Source organism: Hippoglossus stenolepis, chromosome 11 (assembly GCF_022539355.2).
Source record: "Hippoglossus stenolepis isolate QCI-W04-F060 chromosome 11, HSTE1.2, whole genome shotgun sequence".
In the NCBI taxonomy this organism is placed as follows: Eukaryota; Metazoa; Chordata; class Actinopteri; order Pleuronectiformes; family Pleuronectidae; genus Hippoglossus; species Hippoglossus stenolepis.
Window position 1 is genome coordinate 6,506,739 of NC_061493.1, and position 14,591 is coordinate 6,521,329.

At 40.2% G+C, this 14,591-nt stretch overlaps 2 protein-coding genes across 4 annotated transcripts; both read right to left on the reverse strand.

Annotated features, from left to right (window-relative positions):
• Positions 1-44: 44 nt before the first annotated feature.
• Positions 45-3,472, reverse strand: LOC118117703 (kelch-like protein 40a). Its single transcript, XM_035170180.2, has 6 exons — positions 2,200-3,472; positions 1,921-2,081; positions 1,679-1,786; positions 1,108-1,293; positions 764-913; positions 45-503 (listed from the first exon to the last, which is right to left on the reverse strand). The coding sequence occupies exons 1-6, from the start codon at positions 3,319-3,321 to the stop codon at positions 392-394; spliced, it is 1,839 nt and encodes a 612-aa protein (XP_035026071.2). The 5' UTR covers positions 3,322-3,472; the 3' UTR covers positions 45-391.
• A 1,509-nt stretch (positions 3,473-4,981) lies between these two features.
• Positions 4,982-14,404, reverse strand: hhatla (hedgehog acyltransferase like, a). Of its 3 annotated transcripts, XM_035170181.2 has the most exons (13): positions 14,205-14,404; positions 12,984-13,111; positions 10,855-10,922; positions 10,645-10,758; positions 10,151-10,171; positions 9,716-9,910; positions 8,619-8,828; positions 8,072-8,243; positions 7,116-7,260; positions 6,976-7,011; positions 6,684-6,885; positions 6,432-6,573; positions 4,982-6,093 (listed from the first exon to the last, which is right to left on the reverse strand). In XM_035170181.2, the coding sequence occupies exons 2-13, from the start codon at positions 13,087-13,089 to the stop codon at positions 5,951-5,953; spliced, it is 1,554 nt and encodes a 517-aa protein (XP_035026072.2). In that variant the 5' UTR covers positions 13,090-13,111; positions 14,205-14,404; the 3' UTR covers positions 4,982-5,950. The 3 variants fall into 3 exon arrangements, with proteins under 3 accessions (XP_035026072.2, XP_035026073.1, XP_035026074.1); XM_035170182.2 differs by lacking the exon at positions 10,151-10,171 and having other exon boundaries at positions 14,205-14,402; XM_035170183.2 differs by lacking the exons at positions 10,645-10,758; positions 10,855-10,922; positions 12,984-13,111; positions 14,205-14,404 and having other exon boundaries at positions 9,716-9,905.
• Positions 14,405-14,591: the final 187 nt, after the last annotated feature.

A 14,591-nucleotide genomic window follows, 5' to 3' on the forward strand; every position in this document is an offset into this window, starting at 1 on the left:
TTGAACAAAATGTCAGATGAAGGTGAATAAAACCTTTTGCACTGTTAAAGCAACAGAATCAACGTATCTTTATTTCGGCTTCAATAAAGCAAATGGATATTAAAGACAATTTCGGAAACAATATAACAAAAACAGATGTACAAATCAACAGCTTTTTATAAAAGAAATTTGGTATGATATTCTAACTTTCCTTTCTCCTCCAGTACTTAGACTTGTATCTGTCTCCCCCTGCTGCAAATCATCAGATAAAACCACTTAGTGCTCATTTCAAAACATTTTCTCATTTTCAGAGACCACATTTCCTGTGCCCTAATATACTGGTCGTAATGAGTGTACTCATTCACTTCAAAGCTATGCATACATCATTAATGGCAGCGACAGTTGGACTCAGTTATAACTTGGAGAGACGCAGAGTGTTGAGACGCACTGGAAGAATCGTGGATCCCTCTGCATAGCTCACCTCTCGCAAAATGCCGTTCCAGCACTTGTCTGGCTCATCATATCTGTGGGAGAAATACATGTGTTAGTGTTTGGTCCTTTGTGTCATTGCACCATCAATACTATTTTAAGAAATGCAAAAGCATAGAAAATTGAACTTCAGTTAATTACATAGAAAAATATATTTTTTCATGGCAGAAACTTAGACTTGAATTAAAGGAAAGGCAGTTCCACGGGTTTGACAGTTTTATGTGAATGTTTAAATAGTGTTTGTAAATGTTAAATACATTGACTGAATTACAGTGTTACTGTAGTGGACTAATACCTCCAGATGTCTGTCATCTCTGTTGGGACGGGCTCCTCACTGGTTTCACTGGGCATCATAGCGAAGCCCCCCAACGCGAACAGGTAGCCTCCCGATGAGATTAGATTAAGAGAGCTGCGCTGCTGAGGGAACTCTGTAAACTCAGACCACCTGGAATACAACAGGACAATAATGGTGTTAAATAAACTGCTATATAACTGAATGATACCCAGAGCAGGACAGTGAGTGGGATTTTATGACCTAATGATCTGCTGTTCACACTCTGTGAGTCATTTCACTAATGTGGACAGATGCACCTCATAACCATGAGATAAAGTGGGTCATATAAAAAACTGTTGTCTCACTTGTTGGTGGCGATGTCATAGACCTCCGCAGAGCAGGTGAGGCCTGCATCTGTGACCCCCGTCAACACGTAAATCTGCTCTTTGTGGATGGTGATACCGAACAGAGAGCGGGCCGTCTTAATGGGAGCCAGGTCCTTCCACTCAAACTTTGTTGGATTGTAGACGCACACTCTTCTCAGGCATTTCCTGCTCAAAAAAAACATGCAATACAGTGTGTTAAAGGGGCAAACCTTAAGTCAATTTTAGTTTAAACTTCTGGAGCTTCACCCACACACAAGACAAAAATTCTACTTTTTCTTTTTTGATCTATCAATTGTGATTCCTGAACTTTACAGAAGGACCATGCTTGTTGGTTTAGTTTCAAAATTTATACTGTTACATAGTGAATAATAGAATCAGATTGGAACCAATTTCGGGGCCCATCGGCCAAACTGTGTAAAGTTTTATACTATCATAAACTGTATGTATAGTAATGAATGGGGAACTTCAAACAATGTTCTTTTTTACTAAATGATGTGTGATTAAACTCTAAAATATCAGATTTTAGTATACAATCAGCATTGCCACATACTTGCTTTCAGACTTTCCTCCAATAACGTAGACGAGACCATTGTGTGATACAGTCCCGTGGCCATATACTTGATAAGGCAGAGGGTCTGATTCACCCCATTTGAATGACCTGTGTAGAAAAGCATGTAAATACATAAAAATGAACTATTACTGACTATTTGACTGACAAGACGGACTTGATTAATTATCAATATGGCATATTTCCAATTGATCAGACATTGAAATGAGTGGGACTGTACTTACTGTCTGTCATAGATCATGACTGAATCCAGGGCGTGCTCGCCTTCCTTCAATTCCCTCCCACCCACAACAAAGATGGAGTTCTCGGCTTCTGTCAGTCCAAACAGGCAACGAGGGTTGGGTTGTGAGGGCATCCCTAACCACTCTGAACTCACCGGGTCAAACTGAGGATGAAGAGAATAAGTAGTGAAATACACAGGAAATCTGCAGAAGAAGTTGGAAGAAAAGCGCCTTGCTTTCAGATCACAGAGTTAATGGTGGACTTTGGGATTGATACTCTACCTGCAGGAAGTAAGAACTGAACGGTTCGTCTTTATCGTCCTCGTTGTAGAGGAGTCCTCCGACAACAAACACCTGGTTCTGCTTGGTCACCAGGCTGCAGTGGTTTTTGGGAATATCTGTTGATTCTGACACCACAAAGCATTCGTTCCCTACTGGGTCGTAGCCCACAGTCCCTGTGTTGTTGATCATGACTATCAGTTCCATCTCAAACATCCCAAAGCGTGGGTTGTTGTTTAGTATACCCGGCAGATACCCTTCCTCATCCTCCTCCTCATCCTCCCTTCCTTCTCCCCCCTTTGCCCCATCACTGCTAGGCTTTCTGGGCTTTGGGAGATGCCCTCTGTGAGCATCCTTGACGAGATCCAGCTCCTTCTTGATCTCCTGGCTAAACTGGATGTACTGGTGGCACTCAACTTTCTCTTTGAAGTAATCCAAAGGTATAAGCCTAAAACGGATGCAGTGCAACAGCTCTTGCAGGTCCTTGACCCGGTTTGTCTCATCATGTTTTACCCAGTCCATCAGGGATTCAAACACCAGCTCCTCCCGCTCAACATTGAGGGAGTCTGAGGTGATGATGATGGCCAGCTCACTTGGACCCAACTGCAGGAAGTCCTGGTCCCTGATGACGACATGGTAACGTTCACAGATGAACTCTTGAGCCCTGACGGTGAGCCGGGGACAGTCCAGCAGCAGCCCCAGTCTGAAGATGGCCAAGCAGTTTCCAAGCACCAGCTTCTCTTGTAGGTAGGAGACACATACGGAGAAGATGGAGGGGATCTGGTACATGTTGGCCACCATGAAGATATCCTGGACATTCTGCTCTGTCAGACTAATGTCAGAGGTGTATAAATACCGCAGGATCATCCCCATAACAACTGGCTCCACATCTTTGAGGACAATCTCCCGTTTCTTGCTCTCCTCCAGGTCAGACAGGAACATGGCCTTGAAGAAGGGGCTGCTGGCTGCCAGAACCAGGCGGTGGCAGGGGAACTCCTTGTCCTGGATTTTAAGGACACAGTCCACAAACTTGTCATTTTCCAGCAGGTCACACAGTCCATCCTGAAGGAGGGTCTGTTGGTACATCCGAGGCTGCTCCACTGGGTCTATGGTCGTGGCTGCCATTTTGTTCTGTCGCCTGGACCTGGTTGGGTTTGAGGGCACCCTACTCAACTCCCCACAACAGAGCAGGACTGTCAGCCTGTCACGGGGCTGCTCAGATCACTGTGGATAGCCTCCACGAGTTGGTAGGCTGCTGGCTGCAGCTGTCTGTGGCCGTCAGTCACACGGTAAGTCACGGGTATTTATAGACAGGACCCTCACAAAGCTGAGGAATCCATTTTGGTGGACTACGCCACACAGACCCCCACAAACAGCTGAATGACTAATCACGGGGGTGACGGCATGTTAAATCCAGTGGAACAACTCACCAGGAAGCCTCACTGGATCTGATTACTTTGACATTTTGACACACTATTACCAAGTTGTATTTTCCATGCAACACTCTCTATATACTTGTTTTATACTCATCACTCTGGTTCTTGAAAGATTAGCAGGTTAATAAACTTCCCCAGACTTTGGAAAGTCTCATGTTAACACGGGAGCAACAATTAACTATACTTTTCTACTCAACTACTAAACTACTTAATCATACTTAGGTTACAAACAAAAAAAAAATACTTTTGAACTCAAAACACAATCGATCAGATGATCAGATTTCAACCTTAGGTCACTTTTAAGTTCACACGTTTTGCTTTGTATGTGGTGTTTTCTGTCTCCGCTTTAATTATTTGTGTGTTTATTTGTTATATATTGTCCTTAGGTGTCAAAAAAGGTGCTGTGAAATAAAATGTATTATTATTGTTGTTATTATTATTATTGGTGTTATTGTTATTGTTATTGTTATTATTAATAATATTGTTGTTATTATTATCATTATCATTATATACTGTATTACTTGACACAGGCACCATATAGGCTACAGTTATGGCAGCTTTCCACAGTTGTTCCTTTCCCTTTAAATTTAGTATGTATCAAAAACAGTCCAATTTAAATGATTGTCGCCAAAAGAGTAAAGTAGAAAATGAACACTGACTGATAAACTGTATGGTTATATAAATAGTTAAAATGTTACCAAAAAAAAATCAAGTTACATGAGTCAGTTATATAACTTTTCACTCATAGATCCAGAGATAACAAACACTGACACCTACCACCTGAAAATAATAGATGTCATGGACAAACCCTTGATATGGCATCTGCACAATCTGCAATTTACATATTGTTCATATGTTTTATACTTTTTTTTACTTTTATTTTTAGATATTTATTCTCTCTCATTGCTATCGTACTTGAGGTTTCTGTTTCTACGATTTATTTAGTTTAGTTGAAGACCATGATAAGTCTAATTAAGATCATGCAAAATTGTGAATTATTCCCTGATCAATGTTTATTTTTTTCCTTTAGCAATTCAAAGTTTTATCAAATGAAAACTCATGTGTGGGTTGTTGGTCATCTAATATGTTTTTAATTATCATAATGTCATCACATCGGTATTGAGCGCAGCCATTGATCAGCTTTGGTCAAACTGGGCCATCTTGTGGTGATAGATGATAATGTCTCACTATCAGAACTCTTCATCAAGTTCTAATTGAAGCAATTGCATCTATTTAAAAATGTTTAATTGTGAAATGTTTTAATGCAGTAGCTATCCAAGTGAATATCAATACATACATTTAAATTTCCTTTACATACAGTGCCAAAAATATCACACGAGAAGTGTCACTTCTGGATTAAAAACAAAACTTTATTCCAAGTCAAACATTTGAAATAACCATTATTTAATTAAAAACCCTACAATGAGAAAAGGTTTTACTATCTGCATGAACTCATTCCCCGTGAACCCCTGCTCTGAGGACACTGAGCAAGTTTGAATTACAGGCAGAATGAGCCTGACCCATGTTCCCGGCTGGACCTGTTGTCTTTCATATGTGAACTGATGACCTGGATCATGTGAGAATACAAATCCTGACATGTCACACACACACACACTCTCTATTCTCCTGTAGATGATATGTAAACTGTTGTTCTCTGGATAATTTTGAACTACATTTGTTTTTTCAATGCAGTGAGAACTTTGATACATTCTAAACGTTAAAATGGACTATCCCACACACCGTGGTTGTATTTTTGCTTTAGTGACAGAAGAGCAAATATACTTTACATTCAACTGCAAACAATGTGGATGGTCTCCACAGCACCCTTTTATTTTCTGCATTGCACTCATTCATGATACCAGGGTGTCAAGTTTGTTCAAGTTTTTAACCCTTTAAGTGTGGTTAAATATTATGAGGATTAGGATCTAAGGGATCTAATGGAAAACTGAGAAACCATCTGACTAAAAATAATCATGTTGAAGAGGATTTAAAAAAAAAGAATGATGTCTAAATTTGAGAAAAAAGGCCTGTCATTTGCTCAACAATCCTTTGTTTGGATAAAATGCAAAATGCACCTTTGGTGGGTTTGTGCCAGAGGACGTGACGACTATCTACAGCAAGTGCACTTATAAGATATTTCACAGTTAGAAACTTTGCCTCTCTTCTGACGAACTAAAGCATGAAACGCACGCTTGTGACCAAAGTAGGTGCTGACCGGCTGTTACTGTCTGTTTAAGTTACAGTACACAAGGCCAAGGATGGAAGAATGTGAGGGGGCTGTTGACCAAGTCTGTGAAACTCTGGGTTCTCTCGTCCGTCTACTCTGCTTTCTCTTTGACGCCATTGACTGCCTTTGCCACCTCGGCTTCGTCCTGCAGGGCCTGCTGTCGCTCCCTCTCCTTCACCAGCTGCACGCCGCAGTAGGTCACAAGCAACACAGAGACGGTGGACAGAGGGAAACCTGGAAAAGAGAGCGGTAGGAGATGTGAAAAAATAAGAGGTTTAAGGTATGACTTCACAGGAATGCAGCTGTCTTTGTGCTGTGTCATGAGTCGATGTTCAGCTGCAGATAATCCTGTGAGCGAACCTCTCCATTTCTCAGTGCTCGCTTGTTAGGAGCCTTTCATTCTCTTTGAAAGAAAGCAACAAAGAGGACGCTCAAGTCATATGATCCATTGAGGATGGCGCCCCTTGAGATACCATTGCTTTTGATGTCAGTCTGTGTTGTCCTCGCTCTTACTGCAAGTGACAGAGAAGCCTAAGTTTTATTTTATATAATATGCCCTTGTTGTCCCCTACCTTTGAAAATCAGTCTCCTGCCCACCAGTTTGGCAAACTCCAAACTGTTGAGGGAGAGAATGTTGTAGAGGATGATGGTCCAGAAGTTGGCAGCGTTGAACACACCACGGATCCTGCGTGACATAGCCTCACCCATAATACCCTAGAAACAGAAGAAACAGTAACACATGCAGAGATCTTGTGTAAAACTTAATGCCACAAAGTAATATGTGTCTACTTGTTCCCTACTCTAGTATCCTTCATTTTGCTCACCTCAATGGTAGAAAATGGTGGAAGGGAGAAGAGCTTGGCGACCCACAGCTCAAAGTTGAGGCCAAAGCAGTTGAAAAAGGACCAGATGTAAACCAGCTGACATGGACCCAGCCACAAGGTGGTGATAGCGAAGGTGCAGAAGGTTGCTAAGAGTTCTTTGAAGATTTTGTTATGATCCCCACCAATGTAGTCATAAACATACCTGCAATGTTTCAGCTCACGTTTAATATCAAATCCTCTTATATAGCGTCATCTGTCATTTAAACCCATGAATTTAGAGCCAAACACTCACTTGCACAGCCAGTCGTTGATGCCTCTGTCAAAGTGCCTGAAACAGACAGAGATTTCCCATATAAATCTTTTTGCACGTAAACAGAGAAGTTACACGGTGAATTATAAAGATTGCACACGACGAGTGGAGGCCGCACGTACGTCTCACTGAAGACATAGAGCATGGTCAGACACTTCGGGGGCTGAGGAGGGTCCAGGTGGTCCAGTGTAGCCACAGTGTTGATGACACCAAACATCGCAGCCGCTTTCACCCAGTCATACACCAAGTTGGAATAAGCCAGGCCAGCTGCAAAAACACATTTAAGGTAATTTTAACTAAAGGTAAATTAATGCTAGTTAATTTACACTGACAGCCTGATCTATATATTCGACAATCGGAGTCTTTCACATCCAGATTTGTATTGGTGATATGTTTGCTGATATGAAAACTTTTTATTTTTATTTTAAATAACCATGCAGACAAAATTCTCTATATTTGGTTGTATCTGTGTTTTCTTTTTATTTATAGTTATATATATATATTCAAGCTTATGGTTAACTGTCAAATATTAAGCCTCTATTACATTTATTTATCACGGGTTTGATAATGAGATCTTAGGAATCATTGCCAATACATATTTTAACATACAGAGCTGATATATCTGTATTGGAAATGTTTCACTCCCTATCATCAGTATCGGTACAAGCCCCCAAATATCCAAATCAGTCAGGTTGAAAAAACTAGAGAAACTGTGATGCTTGGAGTGAAAATGAGTAAATACTTAATGTCAGTGATTACAATAATGATAACAAACACTGACCACAGCTACACGTATACAGCCTGTAATAAAACGACATTGTCTTTGCATTTTTATTTATATATTTAAATAAAAGAAACTACTCCAAAGATTCATTCAACCTTAAGTAGGTGTCTAAAAGAGAAGATAGCTTCATTTCTATGAAGAGTTTTAGTCTCCATCATGGTCTCAGTGCTTTCTGTGAGTCACTTTCACACTGAAATCCAATTCAAGGGTCAACATTCAATTGACATCAGTCAACTCTCAGCATTTAAAAAAAGACTGATTGAAGCATCAGTGGCAGCTACACCATGAACTCACCCAGACACCAGTCAGACAGCTTGGTGACCAGCTTCATGTCGTTGGGGATGGTCAGGATGTAAAGATAGTGGAAGAAGACGTCCACCACCAGAATAACTCCCAGGTGCAACACAGCCTTGGTGGTGATGTTCCACATCTCCCTGTCTTTGCGGGTCAGCTGGGTGTTGTTGGCCTGTGGAATGAAACACATTTAGCCATCTTTGTTTTTAAGATGTATAGGTTTGTCGCAGTGTGTTATATGTTATAGTGATATTTTCTCAAAACTAACATATGTTGAAGGTTTTTTTTAGGTATGAACTGCAGCAGTAAAAATAGTAGTAATACTTTGTCTTGGTTTTCTGTCTCTGGCTTTCAAATTGAGTTACATGTATAAACACATCAGCTTACATACATATTTCTGTCAGCTGTAAAAGTGACACAGCATGTGAGTGTTACATGAGCTGTCTCATGCAATGTGATAACCTCATAACTGTTGAGAAAGGCTGTTCACTTTTCACTTTCACTAATTTGGCAGTCACCACATCTAGTTGAATCTTCACAGCCTCACCTGGGCATGATACCTGTCGAAGGTCATGATGGGTCCGAAGAAGAAGAAGGGGAGGTAGAAGTTGTATTTCAGGAGGTCGCAGAACGTGTAGCTGCCATCCTTCTTATCGCAGTTCTCTAAAGCAAAGCTCATACAGCGCATGATGCTGAAGCCGCAGCCTCCATAGAACAGGATGTCTTGCAGGTCAAAGGAACCAGTCACCAAGGTTTCCTACAGGAGGAGTCAGAATTATTCTGATTATCTGTTTTTTACATAAATTATCATGGCCGAAACGGATTGATAAAGTTGTGAGCAAAATGGGAAGAGGTGTGTCAGAAGAGTCTCAAAGGTTATGCCACAAAACATCTAAATGCTTTATTTCTGTCACAGCTTGATAACTGTTCCATGATTTGTTCCAGTGACTCAATGAAAAAGATAAAGAAATTACAAGTAGCACAAAATAAAGCAGCACTATGTGCTCTACAGTGCTCTTATAGAACTAATGTAATGGATATGCATGAGAGTTTGAGTTCGCTAACTGTTAGTGAGAGATTTACCTATGCCTTGTTGAAATCAATTAGAAATGTACTTGTGACACGATCACCAAACATAGTATATAAAAGGTTACTCTCACAGTTTGTTCAACACAACTATCAAACATGATATGCTACAGATAGAAGGGTTAGGGTTTCAGAGCCATGGTAAGAGTGAATTCATTTAATGCATATTGTTCAGGAAAGTATTAAAGAGTAGTTCAAATTAGTTAAAACAGCATCTCCAAATAACTCTGGAACAGTAATTGACTTGTGTCTTTGTGTAAACTGGAAAAGGATAATATATGGATTAGGGTGAAATTTGAAATATAATAGCCATGTTTTCTTGGAATTTAATTTAATGTGGGCATTTTGTAGGATGGGTTAAAAAAATTAACTTAGAACTTAGATGTACATTTTTGTTAATAATTAGTACTTAACCGTGTGAAGGAAAAGGGGAAAGAGAGTTATGAATTTTTTAAAGAATTATTATTATGCTGATGCTAATAGGGATCCTAATAAAGAAAGAAATAAGGAACAACCTAACTCCTGACTTGAGGTTTGAACCAGGACCCATGCTCTCACCTGAAAGGAGTTATAAGGCTCCAACTTGATGGAGGCCAGTGTGGTGAGGCCGGCTCCCAAGCACAACCATTTCCTCTTGACCAGAGCAACACTGTAGAGGATGATGCAGTGAGACAGAACCAGAGCCATGAAGGTCCAGCCCATCGTCACCAGGACTGCCAAACCACCATACACACCAAATATCAAGGATCTGTGCTGTGGGTAAAGAGGGGCCACCATCAGTGTGACACAGTGACAAGATGTTTGTACTGTTCATTATTTAATGCAACACACATGATGTTAGTACAACAACACTGTTGAACAATAATGGATACACTTTAGGATGGAAAGATTAAATTGTGATGTGAAGAACAACGAATAAAATGTCCACATATAAATGGTTTAAAATGAAACACGTGACAAATGTTATAAGATACACAAGTTTATTAATGTTACCTTACATCCATCTATATCAATCTGCATTGTCAGCATGAAACAAGACAGAAAACATGTTTAAAACATAATAAACTGTTTTAAATATGTCACAATATACACAGGAAAGAATCATGAGTACACACAATAGACACAGTCACAATCTAACTGAATGCAAGTCATGCTCATGCATAAAATGTATTAGATAAAGAGGTTGAGGTAGACATATTACTAAATATGCATTTAGTGGACTAAAATAAAATTGCATTCAATTTAATTGACCTGGATTGATTATACAGATCACATCCATATAAGGTAGCTTTGCATTGACACTTATAAAATGAGAAGAGCCTGAGTTCATTCACAAGTGCAAACACATTCATTTAAAAACATTTTTATGTACATGAATTTACCAAAGAGACATGCAGTTATACCTGTATGTAGTCACAATGCAGCTCTATATCTCACTGAAATTCACACAGACTCTTTCTGCCTCTACAGCACACACATGCACGCACCTTTGGAGCTATCAGGGTGAATATCTTGGCAAAGATCACATGACCGATGAGAGCGAAAAGGATATGATTGCGGAATGTAGAGAACCACATCATCCATTCAAAGTCCGCCACATCCTGTTGGAAAGGAAGATGCCTTATTAAGACACACAAGTGCTCTGTTTAGACATTTTGCATCAGTAAAACACAAAGAAATAAATATGGGCAATGTACCATTTTCCTGCCAAAGTAATGCCATCCTGGTTTCACACTTTCTTTGAAAGCCTTTCTGTTTATATTCTCTGAAGAAAGAAGAACAAATGGATAATCAGCAAACAGTAAATAATAAATTGTTCACTGGAAATACAGTTTAATCGATATGGCATAAAGATTTCAACTCATGATATAGTGTATGGCGAAGCTTCTAGATCAGAGGTTCCCAAACTTTTCAACTCCGACCCCTAAAATAATCGTGCCAGAGACATGTGACCCTCAAAGCATGTTGATTTGAGCGACTTCACAAGATGTGCACATGTTGCAATGTTTTCCTGCTGAAATGCAACCTGCTGCAACTAATCTGTCATGATCAACTCAGGAGTCATGTGGAGACAAAAAAATCAGTCGGCTGATGATTATTTTCATGGTTTTATTTTGAATTTAAGACAGGGTTTTTTTTAGCTTTTGGAACAATTATGTGTAAAATATGATATTGAAATTTGTTTTAAAATTGTATTTGGTTCCTGGAAATCCTCTTGCAACCCTCTTTCTGTGTCTTGTGACATCCCAGGGCGTCCCGACCCCTAGTTTGAACCAGGGGACATTCCATCCATTTGATGATATCAAATATTACATAATGTACTTGTTGCAGAGCTTTCTATTTTTGAAGCTGACTTCTTCATTCACACAGTCATAATCTGGCTGTAGGAGATTAGTTCACTGTGTAAACCTGAACCAAAATCTAACGTAGAAATTATTTTAAAAATAAAAATACGAATCAAAAATGGTCATGATAATAATTACAATCATGACAGTGCTGCTGAGACATTCAAAGCGCAGCAACATATGTGACTGACATCCGGTCTCACAGCAGCTCCTCCAGCTATGCCTGATTACACTAATGGACATGAAAAGGGTTATCAAAATGTGAGGGTGGGTCAGGGAAAGCCTTTTACTTCTGGGAACACGGCCAGACTTCTATTACCAGTAGACAGTGCTACTGAAGCGTGCAGACCTGAGCTGTAATAATGCCCACAGCCTTAAATGACCATTTCAAGACATGGAGAGGAAACAGAATCAGGACTGACATGATTCTGTCCTGGCCGATCTGACAGCACAGGCTGTGACAGACAGTACCACTCACCAGATTACACTGAGTCCATTCAGATCAGTGTGTGAAGAGGCTAGTTTGAGTATTTTAGTCTTAATACAGGCAAACATTTGGCATTTTTTCAGGATGAAGTGTATCAGGATCTGTTTGGCTCTGTGTAAATTATTCTTAAACTGAAATAGTTCACTCAGGAGGACAAGCAGAAAGTAATTGGACCGTATTTAAAATGCTTTTATTCATATTTGTTTTGGAAAGCTGGTTTGTAATTTACATTGTGTCTGTCCTTGCTGGTTATTGTGTTTGTTTTGTGTTGATGACTCATTATTGTTTGCTTTGCTTCTAATGCTGCCCATGTTTGTTTTCTGCTAATATATCTCTATATTTTACTTAATTGATCATCATGATAACTGTTTAAACATGTAACTTATTTGTTATTTCATTATAAGCTGCCAACTCTATCGCCTTTTCATCCCTTCAGACACCACAGATGAACATTAATCTCTTAGCCAACTCTGGCATATTCATAGTGTTGCTAGTAATATGCACTGTCCCTGAAAGATTTACTTGATTTTATTTCAGGATCAAAGGTTTTGGGAATTAGTTTGGCTCTGTGTAACCGATCCTTAAACAGAAATATCTCCATCAGGAGAATAATTAGAAAGTAACTGGAACATCTTGAAATTGTCTCGATATTAATAGATACATGCAGGAATTCCTCAAGGGAGATTTGCGTAAAATGGAGCATTTTTTAAGCAGAGGACTTATTATTTTTAATGAAGATTTTAATAATAAATTCATGTTTTCACTTAAAAACAATAATTCTAATTGATGTCGTTAACTGGGTTGTTTTTTGAACTCGTAAAGTTGGAACAGTTTTTGGACCAGATGCTCAAAAACTCTCCACTCACACTTAGTTCAATATAAAAGGATTTCAGTGGATGTCTGTAAATCTCTGGCAGTGTTATTGATCTTTAAGAGCTACACTGACAGTGTGTATGTGCTTCGGACAGCTCTTGACACATCGTCGTCCACTCACCGCTCGAAGCGTCAAATATCCAACTGCCTGCCCATATCAAGGCCACGCCGAGTACAGCTGTGTACAGATACAGCTCATATCTGGGGAGGGCAGCCTTGATCCCCATGGTGAATCCGCACACCGGTAGCCTGACGGGTTGAAAAGCAATCACACAACATGAGAACTGACTGAAGGCAAACACTAAGAGTATGAATGAAGACAGACAGATTAAGAACATTTTATAAAGGAGTTTACCAAGGTTTATTGAACCAGAGATTTTCATATGCTGCTGATTATTCTGAATACACTTGTTATGTTTTAGGCCTGAGACCTCAGTATACTGAGACAGCCTTGTCTTAATATGCTTAAAAATGTAAGGTTTGCGTAACCCAAAGAACAGAACACAAAATGGTCTATATGAATTCATAGCTATATATATATATATATATAGCCTCCCTATTAGTGTAGGTTGTTGTGTGAAGTCGTCAGCATGTCGATTCTCTCTACCATATGATTTACATGATAGCCCAGTCTAAAGAAAATCATCATGGTGAATAACTCTAACACTCCTTGTGCCGGCATCTATCAGCACAGGTTCTTCTTGTCAGACACAGAACAAGGTGTTTTAAAGAGGTGACATTCTACTATTAAGCCTTTAGGATCCATGCAGTCGGTGACTGAAATAGGACTGCAGAGCCCCTGCTCCTCGGAATCAGCACCGTCAGCTGCGCAACCCTACCTCTCCTTCCTATTATAGCTCTTGCACTTGGTGTGCTGTACAGAGCAGGGCAGCTGCAGTGCTATGTGATCTGGAGAGGCGCAGGGGGTCTCACTCCACAGAATAATTAGAACTGAATGGGACTGACCAAGAATGGTGCATGATAGTGAGAAAACAAATAGACAGACAGGTTCCAGTGTATTGGACAATTGTTTGTTTGTGGTGTGTGTGTATGTGTGCGCGCGCGCGTTGTGTGTATGTGTGTGCGCGCGCGCGCGTGTGTGTGTGTGTGTGCGTGTGTGGTAAAGTTAAAGGAGTTGAACAAACAAGTTCTTCCCATGCCAAGATGTAACCATGGGCAAGAAGAAGCTGAGCACAGCGTCCTGAATACAAATCCAGCTTCACTGTCTCGCTGCTCCTTGCTGATATAGAGCTGAAAACAATGCGCGGACCTTTTTCTATTCTATTAACTCTGCAATTGCACTTTACCCCTATGCACAAATAGAAGACTTTATTTCACTAACCTGGTATCCGCTTCACACTGTCACAAAGAGGGCGGCAGTGTTTACAGCCAGACTCTTCAGTATAATAAAAGAAACAGGGGTGGTTGCAGCAGTTTTTTTTTGGTCTAATTCATCCGTCTTGTAGGGGCTTTGCTGCTGCCTGCGATCACCAGCCTCGGCCAGTCAGGATGTTGCGGACTCAACGAGAGGAGGAGGAGGAGGGGAAGGAGGGGGATATATTTATCCCTCACTACCGTACCGCAGTGAGGGGTGGTCCGTGCACTCTGAGTCCATCAGACCTTACAGGAGCGCACAAACAGGAGTTGAGCAAGTGGATCAAAGACAACATCAAAGCGAGATACCTGTGGCAATCCCCCAATCAAAACTATAATGGATCAGACATTTGAA

Excerpts from the sequence above, each read along its gene's own strand:
- LOC118117703 (XM_035170180.2), bottom strand. The coding sequence starts at position 3,321 with ATGGCAGCCACGACCATAGACCCAGTGGAGCAGCCTCGGATGTACCAA. Across the intron at positions 1,787-1,920 it reads GTCATGATCTATGACAGACA|GTCATTCAAATGGGGTGAAT; the intron begins GTAAGTACAGTC and ends TTTTCTACACAG. Across the intron at positions 1,294-1,678 it reads GGAGGAAAGTCTGAAAGCAA|GAAATGCCTGAGAAGAGTGT; the intron begins GTATGTGGCAAT and ends TTTTTTGAGCAG.
- hhatla (XM_035170181.2), bottom strand. The coding sequence starts at position 13,089 with ATGGGGATCAAGGCTGCCCTCCCCAGATATGAGCTGTATCTGTACACA. Across the intron at positions 10,923-12,983 it reads GATATTTGACGCTTCGAGCG|AGAATATAAACAGAAAGGCT; the intron begins GTGAGTGGACGA and ends TTCTTTCTTCAG. Across the intron at positions 8,829-9,715 it reads AGCCTTATAACTCCTTTCAG|GAAACCTTGGTGACTGGTTC; the intron begins GTGAGAGCATGG and ends CTCCTCCTGTAG.